General features: G+C 28.6%; 1 protein-coding gene across 5 annotated transcripts in view; it reads left to right on the plus strand.

Annotated features, from left to right (window-relative positions):
• The window catches only part of LOC105846404 (uncharacterized), an 89,429-nt gene that overhangs the window by 9,002 nt on the left and 54,670 nt on the right, over positions 1–25,757 (plus strand). For 3 of the 5 annotated variants that reach the window (XM_065793975.1, XM_065793977.1, XM_065793979.1), the window contains exons 2-3: positions 23,065–23,105; positions 23,223–23,322. In XM_065793975.1, the coding sequence (XP_065650047.1) occupies positions 23,065–23,105; positions 23,223–23,322 (141 nt within the window). Of the gene's footprint in view, positions 1–22,886; positions 23,106–23,222; positions 23,323–25,757 lie in introns of all 5 variants that reach the window. The other 2 variants (XM_065793978.1, XM_065793976.1) reach the window with 1 other exon arrangement.

Here is a 25,757-nt window from a genome sequence, read left to right on the forward strand (position 1 = left end):
ATCAGAACAAGGATCATCACCAAAAGGATCACAAAAAGAATTCTAATCTGCTTTAGGGTAGCAGTAAGTAGGGCGATGATAGGGTCCAAAAAGGAAGTCCAAAATAAAAGATTTAAAGGGATCATTTCATAGTCAGAACCACCTGAGGGAGAAAAAAGATAAACTGAACACAAGCTAGGATCAGAGAAAAGATTGTAAAATAAAGGAGTTAAGGTAAATGATTAGGGTTGTCAGGAAAACAAGTCACAAAGTTAACTATATAAGTAAGAGATTGAGAAATGCAGAAGTTTTAGGCTTTAGTGCTAGCATTAGAGCCAAGCCATTCAGTGTGATATTAAAATCACCAATAACAACAATATTGGTAGAGTGGTAAAAACAGAAAGCATGGTCAATTTAATCAGAAATTATACCTAAAAGAGCGCAGTCTTGGAAAGAGGGAGAACAATAAAGAACAACGAGAAAGGTGATAGAGTGAAGAGGTGCTAAGTGGACGCACATAAAAGAATGGTCAAAGGATTCAAACCTGATTTTACAACAAATAGGTGAATTAAAGTGCATGTATACTTCTAAGCCATGCATGTGACTATTGGAGTTTTTGCAAATCAAAGGATAGTACCCATCAAAACTGAGATCAGAAAAAAGAATATCCGAATTTAAATTATTCTTATTAAAAGTAAGCAAGTCGGGTGAATTTTGCAGGAGGTAAAATTCAACTGATGGAAGGTTGCTTCGCAGACCACGAATATTAGTAAAAGACATATATTAACAGTTAGGTGGTGGGGATGGTTTTTTATGTTTAATATTTTGGTTTACTTTTGGCATAATTTAAGTTTGAAGAGAACTTGATTCATTCATACATAGGGCACAGTCTCCTAAGCAATGAGCTATGCAATTTACTCAGTCCTGTTAATTAGCCCTCAGTCGTAACATAGGGCTCTTAATGTGGCCTCGACAATGCGCACCAAAATCATTATAGGGAAAACATTCATGCGCAACATGACACTGTTAATACTCTGATATTTTGCAGCTGTTAATGGAATCAGCCTCTGAGTGCTACTACAGAGTTTAGGAAACCTTTCTACAAGCCGGCCTCAGAACCATTAAACTGAGTTTAAGAGCTGTACCCTCATTAGAAGATAACAGGAAGAGCTGCATAGCCAATATCAAGGAGGCACAAGCAAAAACCTATGAGAAGAGTCAAGAAAATCCAGAACTTGTCATCCTAGCCAGGAAACATTGTAACACAGATTTACATCTATGCCAGCCTAATAGATAAAGAAGGGGTTCAAAGCTGGGCAAAAGAATTATTCTGCTTACCCCTAAAGTCTTTGCTTAGGAGGCCCCCTTTAAGACAGTAGCTGGATGCAGATTTTACTCAACCAAGAGCTCCTAGGCAGGGAGCACTTGGTTGAGTACAGATTTTTAAGTCGGAGTTTGTTTCTCCAGCCTTTTTCTGAAAAAGCACACTCTACAAGGCATGGGGCAGGTAATACTGGGGTACATATTACCAGTAGCAGGGTGATCATGATGATCCTGAACCTGACCTGATCTGGAGTAATTAAAGAAGCTACTTCCTGCAAACAGCACCTTAAAACATCAGTCATGAAATTTTGGAAATTCATTAGGAAAAATATAACACCCAACAAAATACTAGAGATAAGAGTGAGTGTAGGTTTTACAGTTAGAGTGTCTAGTTAATTAATGAGCTCAAAACAGGTTTAAACATTTAAACAGAACATTTCATTATTTAAACAAAACACATACATGCATAAAGTAACTTACTAGTGAGTGAAAACCGCACCAGAGATTCAGAAAGAACAGAAACATACATATAAACATAAACAAACAGAACGCAAACATACAGATAGCAACTTATGGGTGAGTGAGCACCATGCCAAAGGTTCAGACTGAACACGAGCATACAAGTACCACATTACAGGTGAGTCAACACCATGCCACAAACATACATATAAGGTAGATTATTGGTAGGGTTGCCAGATGTCTAGCTTTTACGATGGAGAACACAGTAAAAGAAAAATATTTAAAATAACAGTTTTGGCGTTGTATTCTTCTCCGTAAAAGCCGGACATCTGGCAACTCTAATTACAGGTGAGCTAAAACAGTAACTAAATCACCTCTAGCTATATAAAAGACACACACTCACGCACAATAATTAAGTGATATTTTAAATGATATTTTCAAGATTTGCTAGATTAAGCACTTAATAATGCTTTTCTTTAAATATCCCAATAATATTTCTAAAACACATTTACTTCTGTTGTTCTATTACTTTACTTAGAAGTAACCTATAAACATTTTGTTACTATATATTTATGTATTGTTTTCTATATTTCTATATGATTGCTGTTAGATTAATATTCAAACTAGCTGTCATGACCCATAAAAGACGAGTCTTAGTAAATCTTTTCCACACTGACCTCTTCTATACTTATTCCTTACTTCAATATATTTTAGTAAGAGGTAGAAAAATAATTAAATACATATATAAAAACTATACTTATTGTTTATTTTTTAAAGCTGTAAAGTAAATTTTCTATTATATTTAATTTTTAAAAACTTTAAATGTTTCAGTAGACATGTGCGAATCGCAAATTTATCAACAAATTGGATATCAGTACCAGTCTAAATAATATTTAGAATACCCGCTTGAAATGTGTTTATTAAATACCATTGGTATAAAAAGTTTCAAAAAACATGAGATGACCTAAATATGTGGAATAACGGACTTACCATGTCCCGTATAATTATAACTGAATAACAATATATCACTGGTCATGGTAATTCTATTCAACACCTACCATTTTAAAAATTTCGCTTTATTTCAATAATTTTTAAAAAAAAGCAAAATATAAAAATCTTTGCTTTAAGTTTATGATTAATTTTCAATACTTTACAACTTCTGCAAACTTTTGTGTGTGTGTGTGTGTATATATATATATATATATATATATATATATATATATATATATATATATATATATATATAATTTTCAATACTTAATTTTCAATAACTTCTGCAAACTTTTGTGTGTGTGTGTGTATATATATATATATATATATATATATATATATATATATATATATATATATATATATATATATATATATATATATATATATATATATATATATATATATATATATATATATATATATATATATATATATATATATATATACATATATATATATATATATATATATATATATATAAAAAACGGGGACGGACCTTTTTTTTTTTTTCTTTAATAAGTTTATATTAATTTTTTTTCCTGAAAAAAAATTAATAGAAACTTAAAAAAAAATGTTTGGGTAAAATATCCAGAATATATTTTCCTTTTAAATTTGCCTTTAGCTGAGTTGCTTCAAATTCTTTTTAACTTTAGTATGAGTGAAAAAGCTTAAAAAACAAATATATTACAAAAATATATTCCTAAACTTGTATATGTATGGCAGGCCTTGTTAAGAAGCGTTACGCAGCTTGCATTTTGCCTGTGAAAAGGTGATTTGACTACGCATTCAGCAGTTTTGCGTTACGCAAAAACTTTTAAAATATTTAAATTATCTTTTGATATCGTTTATGTGATGTTTATTTAGAAGATATAAAGTCGTAAGTAAAAGCATTTAACCGCAATTGTAAGCTAATAGATTTTTTATTATAGAGTTTGTTTAATAATTTTTTCATTGTTGTTAAAAATTAGTTAAAGAAAACAAAGTGTTTTAAGTTTTATCTTAAGGAATTAAATATATAAATTCCTTTTAAATATATAAATTATTTTTTGTCATAACAGTTTAAAAAATGCACGATTTATTTTGATGTAAATATTTTATTAATAATTTAAATATTTTGTTTATTGTCAATTCAATAACGTAAAGTTTTAATGACGTTCGTTTAATTTATGGAAATAATTTATGATCACATATATGTTATCGGTAGCTGATAAAACTCTTTATTATTTAAAAACATTATTAAAAAGAGTTCACAAAATAAATAAGAAAAAATTTATTAGCAGTTAATAAAATAACCAAAAACCAAATGTAAAATTATAACAAAATAAACAAATATTGTTACGTTTTATGAAAAAAATATTTTTTTCAAAATAAAATTTAATTCATATTTGAAAAAGTTGATAAAAATGATTTTTTAAATAGGAACTTAGATTTTATTAGTAACTTTTGTTATAGTGAGAAAAAAAAACTGTCTGTCTGATTTTTAATGCGTTAATAAAATAACTTTAATTACAATGGGGTACTTGAAAACACACAAGTAACACAATATAACTTCTAACAAAACAAAATATATTTGCTGAGTTGAGTTACTTTGAAATGTGTTATGTGTTTTCTTTACGCAGCAAAATCTTGTAACAAGGCCTGGTATGGAAAATATTTCGGCTGTCCAGAAAAACTAAAAGTTGAAAAAAATCTGGAATTATCTGAAAAAAGATGATCTTTGTTATTAGGACTCCTGCCCAGTTAATTTTTAAGAAAATTTTAGTTTCCATGTAAAATCTTTTTTCTATAAAAAAAGATATTGTGTCTTTAATGCGTACACTTAATCTATTACTAAGCATATTAAAACTTTAAACTCTACCATGACATATGCGCAACAAATTTCTAACAATGTTTTTATGTTTTTAGAAATTTTAAAAAGCTTTTTAAAAAATTCTCTCTGTTCATTTGTTATAGTATATAATATCTTTATATATGATATGCATATAATATCTATAGACCTTTAAAATTGTTTTACTTTGTATTCTAGAAAATTGGAAAAGATTTAGTGAGAAAAAAAAATTTAGTGTGAAAATGAAAGGATTTAAACCCGCGTGAAGCACTTCAACCACTTTAGCATGCTATAATATTATCTTTTAATACTGTTTAATGAATAGCCATGGCACAGCCATAGCGCACTTTGCCTCAGAAACAAACGATCCATGGTTCACATCCCCCACCCCTCTGAAAGTTTTATGACATCGGTTAGGAAGGAGGCGTGAACTTCCAATATTTAATTGGAAGTTCATGCCTCATCTGCGGTGCTCTGTGATAAAATAATCTATATTGAACTAACACATCATCAGGTTTATCTAAAAAAAGTAATTGAATTAAAAAAGGAAAAAATGTATTAACTGGAAATCAATTTATTTATACATAATAACAAAACAAAATATATAAGGAAAAGTATATAATTACAAAAAAAATTTAACTAAATTTGCATTATCAATTACCAATTGGTAGATTAACCTGCTACAAAAATACTAATTACTAGCAGTAAGCAACCCGTAATATGGGTTAGTGATAAATAAATAACAATTTGACTTGATGTATTATCTGAAAAATATATAATACAAATTCATCTATTTGGGCTGCCATTGTCCCAGTTTTTTCGCTGAAGAATGCTATAAAAGTTTTAGTTTAGCATTGTGCTCTTCTCCATAAAAATCAGGACAATGGCAGCCTTAAGCTTTTATTGGTCTTGGCATTTAGTAAAGACCACGTAACTTTAGATATTAGGTTCTTTTTAATAACAGCAAACACCAGAGAAGGAAAGCCAAGTACAACTTACCAATACCAAAAAAAAAAAAAGATCATTTCAAACTACAAAAGCATTATTTTACAGATTTATTATTGTATTTTAGAATAAGTAAGTAATGCTCCCCTTTATTAATTAAAATAATGCTCCCCTTTATTAATAAAGGGGAGCATTATTTTCTATATTTATTATTGTGTTCATGAATTAGTGACTCGTAAAACATTTCTTCAACATGGTCAAAATCAATTATGCTACCAAAAAATACATTAGAGCTTTGTAATAACAGAGTGTTCCAACAGTGATCTCCTTTTGTTAATAAACTTTCGTTAAACAGTGAGGAGACTGTGTTATATATTAATAAGTTATTATATTTACAACTTAAGTTATTGTTTTTAATGACATCAGCAAAAAAATATATATTAGCACAAAATAGCTATAGCACAGTTAACCATTAAAAAAAAGGCTTTTTAATGTTATCACTAAACAAAATTATTTTTACCTCTAGTTTAGAATCCCAATTTCTTCTTAACTGTGAATAATGATTAATGCAGTAAATTTCATATCATGAATTTACTAAATTAAAACCATGTTTCAACAGTAAGTAAACTAATAAAGCGATGACAACTTAAAAAAAACAAAACAAATATGATTATGTTTGAACTTCAAAAAAAAAAAAATAATCATTTTATTTTAGGATAGTTATAATCAGAAATTTGAAAACATAATAAAATTTGATTAGTAATAAAATGCGGTGACTAATATTAGAACTAAAATATATATAACAAATCTGATAATAGTCTAATTTTTCATAATTATAAAAAAAGTTATTGTATAATCTTTAAATTATCAGTCGTGATATCATTGAATATCTGAAAGTAATGAGAAACAAAGTTGAGTATAATTAACAATAGATATACGTAAGGTTGAATTTCAATTAAAATATAAATATTAGTACTTATCTGATGGGTCCAAGAAATTATAATTGGTAACTTTGAAAAAAGAAAAAAAAAGAAAAGGATTTGTAGCTTAACAAATTCTAGTATTTTTATTTTGATACTGATTATAGTAAGATTTATACTTAGTCTTAATTCTTAAGTAAAAAATAATTAACAAAAATTAAGACCACCCAGTACTATATAGTGCCAAGTAATACCACAACTTAGTAACATCTCTTGACTGGCAAGGATAACAATCTTGCTTTACGCACTACTAAGTAACACGACTTTTAAAACATTAAAATAAAAAAATAAAAAACAGAATATAAACATATATAAGCTTTAAAGATATTATATTTTATAAACTATTAACATTTACTCTATTACACATGAAAACATACCTATCATAAACTATTAATTAAAATTTGAAAATAATTTTGTGTACTTTTTTTACCACACCATTGTAGTGGGTTGCAGGTAAAAGTGATAATAAGATTTGGTTTACCAAATCTTTTTATTACTGTAACTTTTTAATTGTAACCATAATATTTTCATAGTTTTTTTTAAGACTTCTTAAGTAAATAGAAAACTATAACGCACCCTGGTCTAACAATATGATTGTTACCAAGGTTGCATACATCTTCATGTAAGTCATCATATTGCATGTTTCTCAGTTTGCTTTGGTTATTTCTATGAATGCAAGACACTGCTCTTCAATTTTAACATATGCATCAACAGCATATTGCTGAAATAGTTTCTTGTCATGGTTTAACATGATTTCTAACCAATGTTGCATGTTCAGGGTTGTGATCTAATTATGCTATTTCTTGGAAAAAAGTGAATAAGCTGTAGGATCTAAGTTAGCTGACATACTCAATATAACTTCTAAATGACCTTTTGGGTAAATAACTTCCCTGGAAGCAGGTGAAACACCATCTTCTCCAACGAATACAACTGCAACTTCACTAACTATAGTTTGCAAATAAAACATTAAACTATGTAAGTAAAGTTGATTGCGATGTTATTGTTTTCTAAAATTTACTTCTGCAAATGGGGCAGAGATCATCAGTTGTTAATGTTGGGGAAATATCTTGATCTGGCCTAAGATTACCTACACAATAAAAAACTTGACCATATATTTTAAAACATGGCGACCTATGGTTCATAGGTTAAACCGCATTATCAGTAATTAAAGCAAAATAAAGATAGGCGTATTAAATTCTAATATATTTAAAAAAATTCATATTGGAATTATGATATATATATATATATATATATAACTTTCTGTAAGGCTTGTAAAGATTGAGGAAATAGTGAAAATGGAAACAAAACTACCTTTCTATTATAGCAACATAAAAAATGTGCTTCATCAAGAAATTTTTTAGCACAGCAATGCTGACAGATCTGGTTCATTTCTCCTAAATAATTATAATCTAGAATAGTTTCATTTCTTGTTATACAGTTCTTTTTGTCTAGCAGCATTTCATAAATTTTGAGAATGATTTATCTTGCCTAGACCTATCTTTTTCAATTATGTGATTATTACTTTCAACTCATCTAACCATGATGTTCTATTTTAGGTATAAATTAATTTCTTTTTACCGAGCAGCATTTCTTACATTTTGATAACAATTAATTTCAGCTTGCCTAATCATTTCACTAAATGTCAATTATTTTTAAGTTGATAGTATTTCTTCTAAGATCTTATTTAAGCCTAATATCATCCATTTAAGTTTCACTATTATTAATAAACATATTAACAGTGGTATTACTACTGCAGTAACAAATAAACACAAAAGAATTTCAAGAGTTATGATCTTTTCTATAAAATTATATACTAGTATTTTAAGTTGATATAAGAATAAAATAAACAACTTTGATAAATCGCCATTATTTAAAAAAAAAAAAAGAAAAAAAAAAAAAGGAATTAAAAATATCAAAATATTAATAGTCTAAAGATGTAAACATATCTGGCTATTTCCACGATGGAAGAGATAAATTTCGTGTTTAAAAATTTCTTTTTTCAAAAGGTTTTATTTCTTTAATTATAGTTTAAACTCCTTAAAATTATTGTTAAAATAAATTTTGAGTAGAAAATGTCTAAACCGAGTAGATAAATTTGATGAATGTTAGCAACTGTTTGTTCTTTTTTTTATTCGAAAAAGTGAGTAAAATTTGAGGGCGAGTTATTGCAATATTTTAAACAAAACATATCCATATTTTTGTTTAGAAAGAATCTTTGAGATTACATATATGTCTTGAGTAAAAAAACTTTTACTCTTTAAAAATACTTCTAATCATTACTAAAAAAAAAATTGGTCAAAAAGCATATTAACATATAGTTATAGTTTAAAAGCTGTTGCGTCACTGAACCCATCGACGGGATAATTAGCGTTTTATAAAATAGCGCGGTAAGGAAGTCAAAATATCATCTAAAAGTTCAGATTTCGTTGTGGGTTTTCAAATTTTTCAAATTCGAATAAATTTTTGCATTTTAGTATTGTGAAGAGCTATTAGTAAATATTAGTAAACTTTTGGATTTATGTTAACATTTTCTTATAAAGTTGTAAATTTTTAAGAAATGGAATCAAAATTAGAAGTAAAAAAAAAACGTTATGCAGAATACCAAGCTAATTATGTTTCTCGGAATGCTGATAAAAAGAAAGAAATGTCCAGAGTTAGATCTAAGAGATATCAAGAAAAATTGAAAGGCGATCCTAATAAAAAAGCAGCTTATGCTGCTAAAGCAAAATTAAGAGTTTTAAAAAGTCGCGCTTTAAAAAGAAAACTTTTAAATCAATATCAAAGACCAAGCTCATCTTTTAGAAACGTTCAACAAAGAGGAAAAGCATTGAAAAAAGTTTTAAAAGCACTACCAACTTCAAAGGAGAAACAATCTGAAATTCTTTCTATTCTTTCAAATAGCTCTGCTTGTAAAGATAATTCGGGTCTACCTCCAGCATGTTCAAAGCTGTATGGTCTTTCTGAAAGCGATGCTTTAGCAGTTGTAAACTTTTATAATGAAGATGAAGTTTCCCAAATATCACCAAACAAAAAAGATGTCACTTGAATTCAATTATCTGACGGAAAAGCAAACAATATTCAGATATGTCATTTATATTATACGCTAAAAGAAGCTTTCGAGTTATTCAAGGAAAAGCATCTGCACATAAAAATTGGACTCAGCTAATTTTGCGACCTTTGTCCATGCAATGTAAAATCAGTTACAAAATTTCCGCATAATGTTTGTGTTTGTAGTTTGCATGAAAATATGCAATTTGCCTTAAATGCATTAACAAAATCAATTCAAGCTCCTTCAATCAAAGTTGGATCTGAAATGATAAATAACTTTGTTTGTGAACCGTACACATACGATTGTGCCTATGACAAATGCGTTGCATGCAAAGGTATGAAACAGTTCGATAAACACTTGCAAACTGTTAATACATTTGGTTTCGAAGTATCCTGGGACGAGTGGAGAAAGCCTGAAACTAAAACATGCAAATATTGAAAAAATTTCAAAAAAGTCTACTGTAACAGAACTCATCCAACACATATCAGCGATGCATGATAAGTTCGTTAAACACGCATTTGTAAAGAAAAACCAATCAACAATTTTTAATAAACTGAAGGAGGTTTCGATAAATGTTAATTCTGAAATTGCGGTAATCCAAGTTGACTGGGCTGAAAACGCTAGGTGTTTCTATCAAAATGAGCCACAAGCGGCTCATTTTGGTCAAAATCAAGTTTTATCATGACCCTAGCAGTCTGGAACATTGAGTTAAAAACATTTGCCATAGTTTCAGATTCAACTGATCATACTAAGTCTTCCGGTATACCGTACATTGACAAAATCCTTCACTTTATTCCTGATCAAGTCAAAGAAGTCCACATGTTCAGCGATAATGCCACTTCTTAGTTGAAAAACAAAAGCATTATGGCTGCAATGGTTGTGTTTGAAAAACGTTTTCATAAAAAATTCTGCTGGCATTTCTTTGCAGCGATGCACGGGAAAGGAGTGGTTGACGGAATAGGAGCTACTGTTAAGCGAATCGTAGCCCTGAGAGTTAAAACTAGTCAATACGAAATCAGGTCAGCAGCAGATTTTGCGTTAGCATTACAAGATTTGCAAATATCTGTAATTCACATGTCAGAAAACGATACAAGACAACAAAAAAATGAACTTGGATTCAGTTCAATTTTAAGTTATTCAAGAAAAATCAAAGGTATATCAAAATCACATTATTTTTATGTTCAGAATGATAACGTTGTTCTGATGCTATTTTCACCTGAGTATAATTAAAATTTATTACAAAATAACAAAACTTTTTAAAATGATTTTAATTTCGTCTTTTTGTTTCGTCACTGAACGTTGCGTCACTGAACTGATAGTTTTTTTTCTGTAAAATAAAACGATATGAAAACTTTATTGTTTGTGGCTTTTTTTATGACTACCTTATTGCCAAATGAATAAATTACAACAAAAAAATCTAATAAGTCAAGCAAGAATTAAAATTTTAGCGAAAACTCCATTTAAAGGTATGCTGATGAAAAAACACTTTTTTCCGTGTTGCGTCACTGAACTCATGTTTTAATTTTTGCTATGTAGCAGTGTTACGTTAATACAATTGAGTTTAGTTTATATTATAAAATTTTAATTCAAGATTGATTTAGAGTAATCAAAAATTATTTTTGAGTTATAGAAAAATTTCTATTAAAAAAATCTCTCCGCATGATGCGTTACTGAACTATGGAATTGGCCATCTACAAAGTAGTAAACATGTCTATCAAAAGATAAATAATAATGTTTAAGTAAAAATCAACGAAAACCTGCAATCCTAAAAACAAATATACTATTTAATAATAAAAAAATATAATGTTGAATCTTACTTGGTTTATTATCTATAAAACAAATTTATTTATCTATTTATAAGAAAGAAAAAAAAATCAAAATGCCTTATATAATGTAAAGCAATATATTAAAAAAAATCAAATGCAATTACTTTAGAATATATAATATATAAACCTCAACAATTTAACTTATTAGTTTAACAACTGGTTTACCATTGAGGTCGAAAATTAATAAATAAAGATTAAAATAATTTATTATTACTATTTAAAATAACAATTTTTAAAATAAAAACCTATAGCAACTTAATTTAGGATTTATCCATATTTTTTTGGCAATGTCAGTCAGTATATTTTTATCTAAATTATTAAAACAAATTTAACAATATAAATATATATTCAGATACCTTAAAAAGAAGCATAACACAACATTTTTTTGACAACTTCCAACCAAGTTTTTTTTACTTTTTTCTATACCTTATTTTTTTTATCTAAGAGAAAGTATACTTATAGATACAGAGAAATATAAAATATACTGAAATATACGCATATTTATGTAAATACACTTACATGTCCACAAATAACAGTCTTATTTTTTTTAAAGAAGAGGTAATAAGCTATAAAAACTAGAAAAATACAAATAACCAACAACAAACAATAATTTATTTAATTTTTATTGTAAAATTAAACAATGAACAATATCAATTCTTCTTGAAACTAAAATTTTATCAGCTCTAATTTGCTTGCAGACCGTCCTTGAATGACATTATACTTCTGGTGAGAGCCTAAAATTAGGCTCTCACCAGAAGTATAATGGCAAAACAATAAATGATTTTGTTAATATCTCATTCAATAATTTGTTTTGGAAAGTTTAATTAACTTGTAACTTATTTTCTAATATTTATCTATGATATGAGTCTCGGCACTTAAGGATCCCTTTAAAAATAAAAAATTAGGTTTTTTTTTCTCAATTTTTCTTCCTCCTTTTTTATTTTTTACAAAAAAAAAAAATTCCTTGTAAACATGTTTTAACAGTGGCCTATAACTGGACCTAATTTTAAAATTTCTAAAATCATAGAATATGACAATTTTGATTTTCAACCTACAACTTTTGATTTTTCATCCTTACTACTAATTAAAACATGAACTACTAATTTTTAAGCCTACTGCATTTTCAACCTACTGTATTTTCAGCCTACTATATTTTCAACCTACTGTGTTTTGGATCAACTTTATAACTGCATCTTTTTCGGTATGTATTTTATTTACTTGCCGCTGATTTGAATCAGAGCTGAGTTTAATCAGTTGTGGCACAGTGACTGGAGTGCTGGCTTATAATTGAGAGGTCCAAAGTTTGATGCCTGGTCTTGGTATGTAAGGCAGTGTGAAATTTCTCCTTAAGTGCTCTTCCGCCCAGCTCTCTGACAAAGCTGCTAGGTCTTGTTGGAGCACCTTAATAATTAGAAGAAAAAGAAAAAAATATATTTTCTAACATTTGATGTAAATAGCAGTATTTTATTCTCCAAGGAGACTTAACGGTCTTATCGTAGAGCAACATGGAAAAACATTTAACAAGGAAGTTTACGTCTCTTCTTGTACCAATGTCGCTTATCTGACCTCTTTTTTTATAAATTACTCTCGAGTCTTTAATACAAGGTGTGTGTGTGGGAGGGAGGGCAGGGGGGACGGTAAAAACATAGACTAGTAAGTTGAAATGAATATCGCCTATAATCGGTTGAAAATCAAATTAGCTCAAATCGGTTGAAAATAAAAATCTCTTAAATCAGTCGAAAATGAAAATGTCATAAATCGGTTGAATTAAAGAAAGGCTATAATAGGTTGAAAACAATTTAGGCCTCAGTAGGACATCTAAAAATTGTTTCCACTTTTTAGTAGATGTTTTATTTTGTAGGTCAAATTTGTAGGTGCAGATTTTTATAGGTTGAGCTATGCGCAGAGCCGTACCAAGGGCAGGGCCGGCCGGGCCGCGGCCTGAGGCGCCAAAATTGGGAGGGCGCAAACTTTAATAAATTAAAAAAACAATAATCAGTTTATGAAACTAATTTTTACGGCGTCGCTGCTGTTGATAAGAAAATTAATTAAAATTCCGCCTCTTGACACAAACTCTTAAATATTAAAGCTCATATACTGAATAAAAAAGCGCCCTATAACACTAATATACCTTTGATAACTTTTGAGCATTATAATTCTATTATGAGTCGAACCCAAAAGTTATCTGGTGCTGAATTTAAGAAGAAAAGAAAACAGCGCCAAGAAAGTATTTCAAAAAGTGGTTGGTAACAAACTCAGTGGAGAAACAAATTATTTCAGAGGATATTTGTATTGAAATTAATGACAATTCAACAGATCCTATAATTGACTTTAATTGAGTTCAGATCATCATTTGGAATTAATTAAAGAGGAGATTTTCATCAGCCAAAGTCAAGAAGAATTTTGCACAACTGATTCAGAACCAACCAGGGAAGATGAAAATGCCTAGCTTTCAGGCCCAGCTGAAATGGACGAGAATGAACTTCATTCAGAAATCTCAGAAATTCCAGTGGCCTCGGAAGAAAATTTTCAACATAGGGATCCAGCAACATGGCCTAAAATAACGGACAAAACAAGATGCTTTTTGATTGAGCATAGGCCAGAGCAAGACAGAAGAGAATTTTTCCCAAACAGGCTGTGTGATTTTGACAACAGAATGCGACACTTCAGCTCAAAATGGTATGAAAAAATTCATCCCAATGGTAAAAAAATTTGTTCGCACTTGGCTGCAGTACAGCAATAAAAAAGATTCTTTATTTTGTTTTTGCTGTTTGTTATTTTTAACAACAAAAACCAACAATTTCTCAGAAATTTCTAAAGGGTTTTGTGACTGGAAAAAACTAAACCCAAGAAAACAACAATGAACACCAAAGATGCTATTCTGATCGGAAAACTCTTGAAAAAAACCTCAAGGAAGGAAAGACCCTGAATTCTGATCTGTATAGAGTTATTAGTGGAGAGATGAAAAAGCGGAGAGATATCTTAAAAGTGATTGTTGATGCAATTTTTTTCTGTGCCAAGAACAATCTTGCCCTTCGGGGAACAACAGAAGACATCGGTCAACAAAACAGTGCCATTTTTCTGAGCTTAATTGAGTTGATTAGCCATTATTATCCTTTAGTGGCTGAACACATTGCGTTCGTTAAAGCAAAAAAAAACACAACATTCTACTTTTCTCCTTGAATTCAAAATGAGCTGATTGAGTTACTTCGGCAGAAAGTCAGGAAAGAAATTTTGTCAAACATCAAAGAAGCTAAATACTAGTCTGTTCTGTTTGACTGCACTCCAGATACCTCCCACAAAGAGCAGATGACTCAGATCATCAGGTATGTCCGCATCAGTGATGAAACCTGCACAATTAAGGAAAGCTTTGTGGACTTCGTTGAATCTCAAAAAAAACGGAAAAGGTCTTGCAACAGAGATAAGTGAAAAATTAGAGAAGGATGGTCTAAGCATTACCGATTGCCGGGGCCAAGGCTATGACAATGGAGCCAATATGTCTGGAAAATACAATGGCGTCAAAGCTCACATCCATTCTCTTAATGAGTCAGCAAGATTTGTTCCATGCGCAGCTCACACTTTAAATCTTGCTGGTGTTCATGCTGGTGAGGTTTCCCCACTCATGATTACGTTTTTTCCCCACTCATGATTACGTTTTTTTTCAAGCCATCTTTACCTTTTTTTCAAGCTTCACGCCAAGATGGGAAAAACTGATGAAAATGTTGACCATCTCATTAAAGGGAAATAGTGACACAAGATGGTCTACCAAAAAAGAAGCAATTACACCATTGCACAGACAAATCAAAGATGTTCTTCAAGTTTTGGAATCCATTATCCACAATCCACAGTCCCATGACAAATGCTGTCACAGTTAGCAGTGCAAAAGAACTTCGCATTCATATTGATTTCAGTTTTTTGTGTTTGTTGGATTTCTGGTGTCAAATTCTTTCTCTAATTGACCGGGAAAACAAACTGCTTCAGTCAAAAACCATTTTAATTGACATTGCCGTAAAAAAATGAAATGATTGAAGGCTTTCATTCAGAATTTTTGAGATGTTGGGGTGGACAATATTATCCACAGAAAAAGCTAACCAGAGCGGAATTGATGGTGGCTTTCCAATAAAGAGGAAGCGCAAAGTGAAGCGAATAGCACTTTATGAAGCTGAAGATGACTCTCACCTTCTCACAGCAGAAACAGAATTCGGATCTCAGTGCAACTTTGTGTTTGACAGCATTATTACACAAATAGAGTGGCGGTTTGAGGCTGATGTCTGCTGTATCCTCTGATTTTGGCTACCTCAGTGGGCATTCACTCTCTAAAAGTTCAGTGGATGAACTCAAGAAAAAAGCTGCAAATTTATCTCAAATTGACAAGGCAGATTTAGATTCTTCCGATTTCCAGTCAGAAATGGCAAGCTTTAAATATCAAGCTGCCGCAATGATGGACAACTTTGAAAAATCTAGCCCGATCGTCATTTTGCAGCTCATTCATAAATATTCTTTGACCGATGCTTATCCCAACACAACAATTGCTATTCGCATCTTCCTCACCATACCAGTCACAGTTGCTACGTGTGAGAGAAGTTTCAGTAAACTTAAGCTCATAAAACACTATATGAGGTCAACAATTGGCCAAGAACGTTTGTCTAGTTTGGCTATAATTTCAATTGAAAATGAAGTGGCAAACAACATTGATTTTGATGATGTCATTAGTGAATTTGCCTCAAGAAAAGCCAGAAAAGTGGCATTGAACTAAAGTTTGTGCAACTTTAATGACAAATTTTACTTATAACTTGATGTGATAAATTTTGTGATCAATAAATCATTTTTTTCGTTTAATTTTCTTCTTTTTTTTTTTAAGGAGGGGGAGGGGGAAGGGAGGGGAAGAGGGGGCGCAATTTTCTTTTCTTGCCCGAAGCGCAAAATTGGCTCGGTACGGCCCTGGCTATGCGACACGGTTATACTTATAACATTGCGTCAAAAATATTCATTAAGGGTACAATTAACTTTTTTGCCTTAAGGCAAGATATTTTAATTCATTTATACAAATGACGAGAAAAAAAAGGAATTATTTTATGTTAAATAATAATAAAACATGTAATATTTAATTTAATTATTCAATATTAAATAACAAAACAAAAAATAGAAACAAAACAGACATTCCACAATATGTACATTTAGAAAATAACAGTTCTTGATTAGTTTTTCTTAATTAGTAAAATAAACTTGTTTTGTCATAATTTATTTTATTACGATAATTAAAAAATTTAATGTCCTTAAAGGGATCCTTAACCTCTGAGACATGTTGTGTTCATATTAAAAAGAATGATTAAAAAAAAATGTTTGGGCTAAATTTTTTTGATTAAATCAAATGAATAAATGCATTTTGCATGCGTCATTGACTTTTTTGTTCGTTTACATAATCGATCTCTTATGCAAACAAAAAAAAATCAATAACTTCATGTACTGGAACTCTTAGGAATAAAACGTGCTTGAATGAGAAGTCTGTAAATTGTGGCGTATATTATGCTGACTTTTTGGCCTACAACAAAACGGACAAGGCGAGTTTCGACTAAAATAAAAAAAATAGTTTTTCTTGGTGTGCATTTATTCTTTTGTTTTAATCAAAAAGATTTAGCCCAAACATTTTTTTTTTTGTCATTTTCTTTAATATAAACACAACATGTCTCGGAGTTTTGGGATTCCTTTAAATAGAAATATAGATAATTTTATGACATCAAAATCACGCCGAGCTAATGAGCTAAGGCTTTTAAGTTTAAGTTTTTATTTAAAACAAAGCCTGCTTATAATTAATTAAATGCAAAATAATTAGGAGTGATGAGAGTTTTAACTTGCTGGTCAATTTAGATAAAAGTAGATCTAATGCATTGTAGTAAAGTAGAGAACATTGACAAATTATTTTTTCAAAGTGAAATTGTTATAAAAGTTACTTTGATAGTTTTTTTATTTATTATTATTATTATTATTATTAATTTGGTTTTATTTTCATTTATTAATTCATTTCTTTAGAAATCAATAATAAAATAAAAAAAATAGATTTTTTTTATCTAAAATAAAATATTATTTGTATATAACATTAAAGTAACATTAAATATAATAACATTAAAGTAACATTGCGATATTGTTGTATATTCAAACAAACTTGATTTAAATTTGTATTTAGAGTCCAACAAGAAAATAAGAAAATTAGGCAGTAATAAATAGATCAAAGTTCTGTATTATTTTTTGATCATCTCTTACTGGAAAATTGCAAAAATAATGTCATGAAAAAAACCTTATATGGGTCCAAAACACCTGCTTATAGATTATAATTTTATAGATAGTGCATGTGTAGATAATATTACGATAAATAAATATGCAGTCTAAAAAACTTAAGTCAATTTAAACTTAATTTAGTGCTTAACTTAACTAAAACTTAATTTAAACTTATGTATGTGTGTCAGATCAGGATATCCTGCTACTGGTAACATGTAACCCAGTACAAGCTGTTTCATGTCCTGCTGCTTTGTAGACTGGTGTAGATGTATTTATAATGTATTGTTTCCAGTTTAGGATGTTGAATGCTGGATCTTCTTGACTCAATGTATAGGTTTATCTTGTGTCTCTGTTTTTATGACTAGGCAACTCATTCTATAATCTCCTAATGAGAGTACAGCTCTAAAACTCAGTTTTTTGGTTCTGAGGCCGGCTGGTAGTCAGGTTTCACGAACTCTGTGGTAGCTCTCAGTGAGGCTGATTCCATTAACAGCTATAAAATATCAGAGTACTAACAGTGCCATGTTGTGCATGGATGGTATCCCTGTTTGTTATTTTGGTGTGCATTTACCAGGCCACATTTGGAGTCTTTTGTTATGGCTTAGGGTTTATTAATAGTAATGAGGCAATTGCTTGGACTATTCAATAGTGTACTGAGTACTATCTGTGCTTTCAACAGCTATCAAGTTCTTTAACAAATTTAAAAATGAGTACCAAAAACTATGAAACTCAAAAAACAATCATCACCAAGTTCTCTAAATCTATCATTCACTAATTTATGTGGTCTTTTAAGTACCTTTTCTTCTGTAGAGTCTTATCTCTTGCAAATTTCACCAGACCTACTTGCTCTTTGTAAGACTAATTTAAGTTTGGCTGTCTCATTTTGTGACCTTAGTGTTGATGGCTATCTTCCTTTAATTCGTAAAAACTCCAACAGTCAAATGCTTGGCCTGGGCATTTACATTCTCAAGAATTCACCCATTTTTCAGGAAACTAGGTTTGACTCCACAGACAATTCTTTTATGTGCTTTTGTTTGGCACCACTTTGCTCTATCAAATTTTCTTTGTTCTATATCACTCTCCTTCATCTCAAGACTACACTCTTTTTGATGTTATTTCTGATCGAATTTACCAAGCTTTTTCTCTTTATCTTTTGGCCAATATTGTTGTTGTTGGTGACTTTAATGCTTATCATGCTGAATGGCTTGGCTCTAGTGTCAGTGACTCTGCAGGGGTTAAGGTCATTTTGCCTTTCTCAATCTCTAACACAAATAGTCAACTTTCCAACTCGCATTCCAGACAATCCAAATCATTTACCTTCTATACTCAACTTTTGTCTTTTTTATGAACCTAGTCAGTGCTCAGTTTCTCCACATTTACTCTTAGGTGCTTCTGTTCATGGTTTGATCTCTCTAAAACTGTTATTTTATTTTTCTTCATCATCAGAATCCCCTTATCATCGTACCTTTTACAACTACCTAAAAGACTTACTGGGACTCTTTCTGTGATTTTCTTTGTGATGGCCCTTCGGTAGAAAAATCTTTTACCTTGCTGCTGACAAATGTGTTTCTTACATAACTTCTATTGACGATTCCAAGTCAAGCCTCACTCTTCTTCATGGTTTTCCTCTCATTGTGCTGCTGCAATTTCCAATTGAAACCAATACTTCCATATCTGTAAGCAAAATAATTCTCCTGAAAACAGATGACTATTTACTATTATTAGAAACCATTGTAAAAAGGTTTGTCTAATGCCAAAGCCTGCTATTCTCAGGTCATGAAATCTCACATTTCATCTCTAAAATTAGGCCCTCATGACTTCTGGAGAATCTTTAACAGTGGTTATAATATTGGCAAATCTGTTATACCACCTCTTCTGTATGGTTCAGATTTTGTCACCTCACCTAAAGACAAGGCTGAATTATTTGCTAAGAACTTCTCATCTATATCATCTCTTGATTCCATTAGTCGCATTCTACCTTATATCGCCAACAAACAGGTTAGTCTATTGCCTGACTTTCCTATCATTCTAGCTTCTGCATTCAAACTAATTTTCTGTTTATACTCTTGTATATTATAATCTTGCAGAAGTGTTCTCTGGAGCTGTCGTCTATACTTTCAAAACTATTTAACAAGTGCTTATCAGAGTTTAGTTTTCCATTATGCTGTAAAGCAGCACCTGCTATCCTTATTTTTAAAATTTTGACTACCGTCCCATTAGTCTTCTTATCATAAGCAAGGTTTTTGAGTTTAATTAACAAACACTTAATCTCATATCATGAACCTAATAACTTATTTTCTAATCATCAATATTGATTTTGATCTTCTTGTTCTGCTGCTGATTTGTTGGCAGTAATAACTGATAGGCTTTATAGTGCATTAGATAGATGTGGAAAAGCTAAGGCTATCACTCTTGACATTTCTAAAGCCTTTTGTAAAGTTTGGCATGCTGTTTTTTTCCATAAGCTTTCCACTTACAGTGTATTATCTTTAAGGTCTTTAAGATTATTGAATCCTTCTTTTCCAATCGTGGTATAAAAGTTGTCCTCAATGGACAGCACTTTTCTTCATATCCTGTAAATTCAAGGTTCTATCCTTGGGCCTATACTTTTTAATTTACATTAACAATCTTTAAGAACTTCTCACATCTAAGGTGGCATTGTTCGCTGATTATACTACGATTTATTCTTGTCTTGATAAGAAGCCAACACCCTCTGATTGCTTGGAGAGGGCATTTGAGCTTGAAAAGGATCTCACTTCTGCAACAGCATGGGCCTCTCAGTGACTGGTGAACTTTAACTCAAATATAACTCTTTTTTTTTAGCTAATTGTTAACGCAATAATCTAGATCTTCCTATATTTATGAATGGTAATGTACTCAATGAGTCATCTACCCTTCATCTTTTAGGGTTAACTCTTATTTCCGATCTTTCTTGGAAACCATATATCAAATTGATTGCAAAATTAGCAACTGCTAAGGTTGCATCTCTTTATCACGCTTGACACTCCCTTACTCAGGATTCTATTCTTTATTTCTGTAAATCTCAAACATTCTTAGTATGGAAAACTGTTTCCAAATCTGGGGCGGATCTTCCAATGATTCCCTTTCTCTTTTAGACAAGGTGCAAATATGCATTTTAAACATAGTTGGATCTGCTCTTGCAGCAAACTTCCAACCATTATCACATCATTATAATGTTGCTTTTCTTTCTCTTTTCTATAAATACTATAATGGGTACTGCTCTAAAGAGCTAGCGTCTCTTGTACCATCTACTAAAATTCATTCTTTTGTTACTTGTCATTCAATTAAATCTTATCTATTTACTGTGACTGTTCCTAAGTGCTCCAAAAACTCTTATTTATCTAGTTTTCTTCCTTTAACATCAGTTCTTTGGAATTCACTTCCTTTATCTTGTTTTCCTGATTCTTATAGTTTGCAATCTTTTTAGTTGTCTATCAATTGTTATTTTGCTCTATAAACTTTATCTTTTTTCTTCCAGTATCTTTTAACTCTAATAGTGGTTGCTTGCAGGCTTGTTGGAAGTGAAGATGTCAATAATATATATATATATATATATATATATATATATATATATATATATATATATATATATATATATATATATATATATATATATATATATATATATATATATATATATATATATATATTTATATATATATATATATATATTTATATATATATATGTATATATAAATATATATATGTATATAATATATGTATATATATATGTATTTATATATATATGTATATATATATGTTTATATATATATATATGTATATATATATGTATATATGTATATATGTATATATATATATATATATATGTATATATATATATATATATATATATATATATATATATATATATATATATATATATATATATATATATATATATATATATATATATATATATATATATATATATATATAAACCATTAAACGGTTTCTTAATAAGTTAATGGCATAGTATTAATAAATAAAAATATCAAACCAATGAAAGCTAAAAATTAAATCATCAAATTATTCTTTGATATTAAATCAATAAGAACTTTTAAACAGTTGCATTTTTATTTGATCGCTTTTTTGTTTAAGTTTAAAAAAAAATACTATATTACTTGAAAAAAAAACCTTGTTTAAATAGTTGAAAAAATAAAAACCTTAAATAGTTAAAAAAGATTGCCATAAGGTGCAAACAATAGATGTTGGGATATAAAGAGCAACTTTATTAGCGTAGTGTCATGAGTGCGCTATAATAGATACTAATTTAAAACATTTGTTTTAGTTTGACCACTGCGGTTTGATGTTTTAACAATTTAAATGCTATTAGAAAAGTTGTTATTTAATGAGTAACTTTTAATCGTTGATCTTTTTTAAAGTTTTTATTTTACGCATAGGGTTTAAATAAAATCTTTTTTTTTCAAATCTATTTATAGTGATTTTTATGATAAAGTTATCATAAAATTATCAAATCATGTCTTTCTAAAAATATTTTGAATTTTTTAAGTTAATCAAAGTTATGATTAAATTAAATCTTCTGTTGCAAAGGAATGATTTAATTGCTTTATTTTTTTTTTTTTACCAAGAATTGATTAAAACTTTTTTTTTAGCTTGACTAAGTGATCAGAGCATGAATGATTAAAAATTGCTATTTTAAATAGGCTACGACAATTTTTTAAGCAATTTTTTTTTTTTTTTTGCAACTTTTTGGAAAAAGTAAATGTTTATACAATTTTAAAATTATATATATATATATATATATATATATATATATATATATATATATATATATAATATATATTTTTAATATATTATATATATATATATATATATATATATTTTATATATATATATATATATATATATATATATATATATATATATATATATATATATAAATATATAATATATATTTTTAAATTATTAAAAAGTCTATATATATAGACTTTTTAATAATTTAAATAAAATCTGTATATTCATTAAACATCATTAAAAGTAATTTGTAAAAGCGTTTTGCTTAACTTTTCAAAAGATAAGTTTTGAGTAATTTATTTTAAACATGATTTAAAAAAGTAACAAAAAGTAATTTTGGCTTCAAGTTTGAGTTGTTTGAGTTTAATTTTAGTACTTATATATATATTTTTTTGTAAGGGGTTGTTTTCTTTTTTCATTATTTTTTTTTCAGCTAGCATTTCTTTTTTCAGCGCATTTCTAAAATGTTTAAAAATCATCTAAACATAAAAACAGTCATGGTCAAGTAGTCAAAAAATAAAATCATTTGTGTGGTTAGCAATAGCACTCGATCGCACTCCATTCCTATCCAAGCCTGTATATACATACATAACACAAAGTATTCTTTAAATATAATCCAAAATTGTTTAGAGTGTAATGGAAGAATGGGTTCTAATAAAAATAGAAGTTTGGTATGCAATATATTTTAATATCATTATAATGTTTATATTTATATATCATATTGTTGAAATGTTAAAGTAATAGTTTAAATATTTTCCTTTTCTTTAAAACAATTATTTCTTAATTAGGAAAATACTTTAGTCAAATGTTTGAATAAAAATTGTGATTTTTATGGAAGTCCAGAAAGAAATTATTATTGCTCAGGTTGCTTCAAAAATTTATCAAAAGGTATTATTTGAGTTATTCAATTACTTTTATTGTAATATTTACCTGCATTCCAAATATATTTCAGAGTATACAATAAACAGTATAAACTATATATACATGGGGAATAAATAGCATAAAATATATATACATATATATGCAGGTTTTGTGATAAGGCGTTGGACTCAGAGCATTTCATGTATGCAAAGATCGATTTTATGCTAGGCTATTTACATTTCGCTAAGAACTTTTTTTTTATGGTCATATTTTAATAGCTATATAGATATTTTTATTTATGAATACAATAAATTAAGATATTTATATATATATTTGTATATACATATATCAAGCCTTCCTGGGAAGCACGTGCAGTCGCATGCGTTGTTCGTCGATGCCTAAAGTAATTTTTTTAGACAACTTGACCACTTTTTTATTTAGTAAGCATTTTAAGAATTTGCGAAAAAATAAAGCTATAAGAAAATAGTGAGTAAAACAGCAATGCTCAAAGAAATAAAATTGCAGATTAAACGAAATAGAAAATCTGGATAAAATAAGTTGAAAAAAATTAAACATTAAAAAAAAATGTTAAAAAAAAATTAATATACTAAAATATTTTATTGTTTTTGTTTTCTTATTTTTAGGGCGTTTGTTTTTTTCCACTACCAAAATTAATACAAGTTGAAGAAAAAAGCAGATAAAAGTATAACAAAAACAAAACATATTTAGATATACAAATTTTTTGCAACTTTTTTCAATCAGTATATTAAGGAAATACTTTATTATTTGTGCTAGAAACATTGACAATTTTTAAATTTGTTTTTTCAAAACTTCACTGTATTTTATCAATGAGCAGAAAAGCGAGATAACTAATTGCTATTTATTTTAAAAAAAAAAAAATTTTCTAAGAAGTATTTTATGTAAAAAAATATAAAGTCATTAATACTTATATTTAAATATAAAATATTTGGTTGTTTTCACTACCCCATGGAAATAGTCTGCACTTTTGTTGGATTCTCCAAATTATGCATTTAAACCCAATAGTTTACTTTCTGATGAGTGTTATTGGCGATGCTCCAAAAGCTCGTGGGCTAGTGCATTGTTACTTTACTGAACTTTTTAATGAAATTTTTAGGAGCCTATTTAGAACTTTTTTTTGTTTTTTTTTCAAACATATCAATAGTTATTTATAGTAATTCGTATTTATAGAATCTTGTCAACTCAGAACCTGGATAAGTTGAACTTTTACTAACTTGGACAGATTTTCAATTCCCTTCGAACTTTCTCTATTAACTTACTATAAAATTATCCGCTTAAGTCTTATCTGATTAAGTCAGACCATTCCCTAACTCAGACAGTTTTTTAGGGTCCCTTCAGCAGAAAACTTCACATAACAAGGGCTTTTATTTTAAATTGCGTAAAAGTTTGTATAATAACAAATTGTCCAAGATTTGTTATTATATAAACTTTTACGCAATTTAAAATTCTAGCCCAATAAGCGACAAAAGGAAAAAAGGAAATTTCTAGTTAAATGCTTTTCACCGGTGCTCTGGGATAAGATCATAAGGACTTCTGGGACCATTTTAATAATCGGAAGAAAAAAAAGGCATTTCATAGCAAACATTGTCTAGATGGTCGAAAGAACAAAACACGATATAATATAATCTCTACATGCATAATATAATCTCGATAAGTCAGACATTTTCAAAGTTTCCGACACAACAAGAGCTTTGCTTAATTTGGACATTCGCTAAATAGTGAAACTTGCAATGAAATTTATCATTTATGTTATATTTGGGTAAAACATAAAAAAAGATAAATAAGTTAAATAAAAATAAATTTTTATAATATTTTTATATTTTATTTACAAATTTGTTTATAAATACAAAAACTAAATTTTTTTTTTAAATATGCAAATAAAAAATTTACATAATATTATAATAAAATAATTTTCATTATATTTGTAAATTATAAAAAAAGAAATTAATTTTTGTATTTAAATATATATTTTTTATGTTAATACCTAGTATACTAGATATTTAAATGTGCCCATTAAATTTACTTGCTGCCCTCGTGCCAAAAGACTAATTTTACTCTGCCCCCTAAATGCCTTTGTTGCTTATTTAGGTTAATTCAAAAATTGCATATTAAAACAAAAGTTCTTTTAACTAACATTCTATGCAATCGAAATTGCAAGCCAAGTAAGTTTCTCATTAAAAAGCTTCAAGCTATCAAAAAATTTCTCATTTAAAAGCTATCGGTTTAAATAAGTTTTTTTACTTATAGTTGACAACATTTTAAAGACTTGAATATCATATTTAATGGAATTTTAAATTGCTATAAATTTTTTTAAATTTACACAAAAATTTATTTAATGTTAAGAGTTATAATGTAGAATTAGATAAACAAAAGTATGAATATCAAAGTAAATAGTTTGAAGTTCTATTTAAGGTATTTTAAAA

Source organism: Hydra vulgaris, chromosome 03 (assembly GCF_038396675.1).
Source record: "Hydra vulgaris chromosome 03, alternate assembly HydraT2T_AEP".
Taxonomy (NCBI): domain Eukaryota; kingdom Metazoa; phylum Cnidaria; class Hydrozoa; order Anthoathecata; family Hydridae; genus Hydra; species Hydra vulgaris.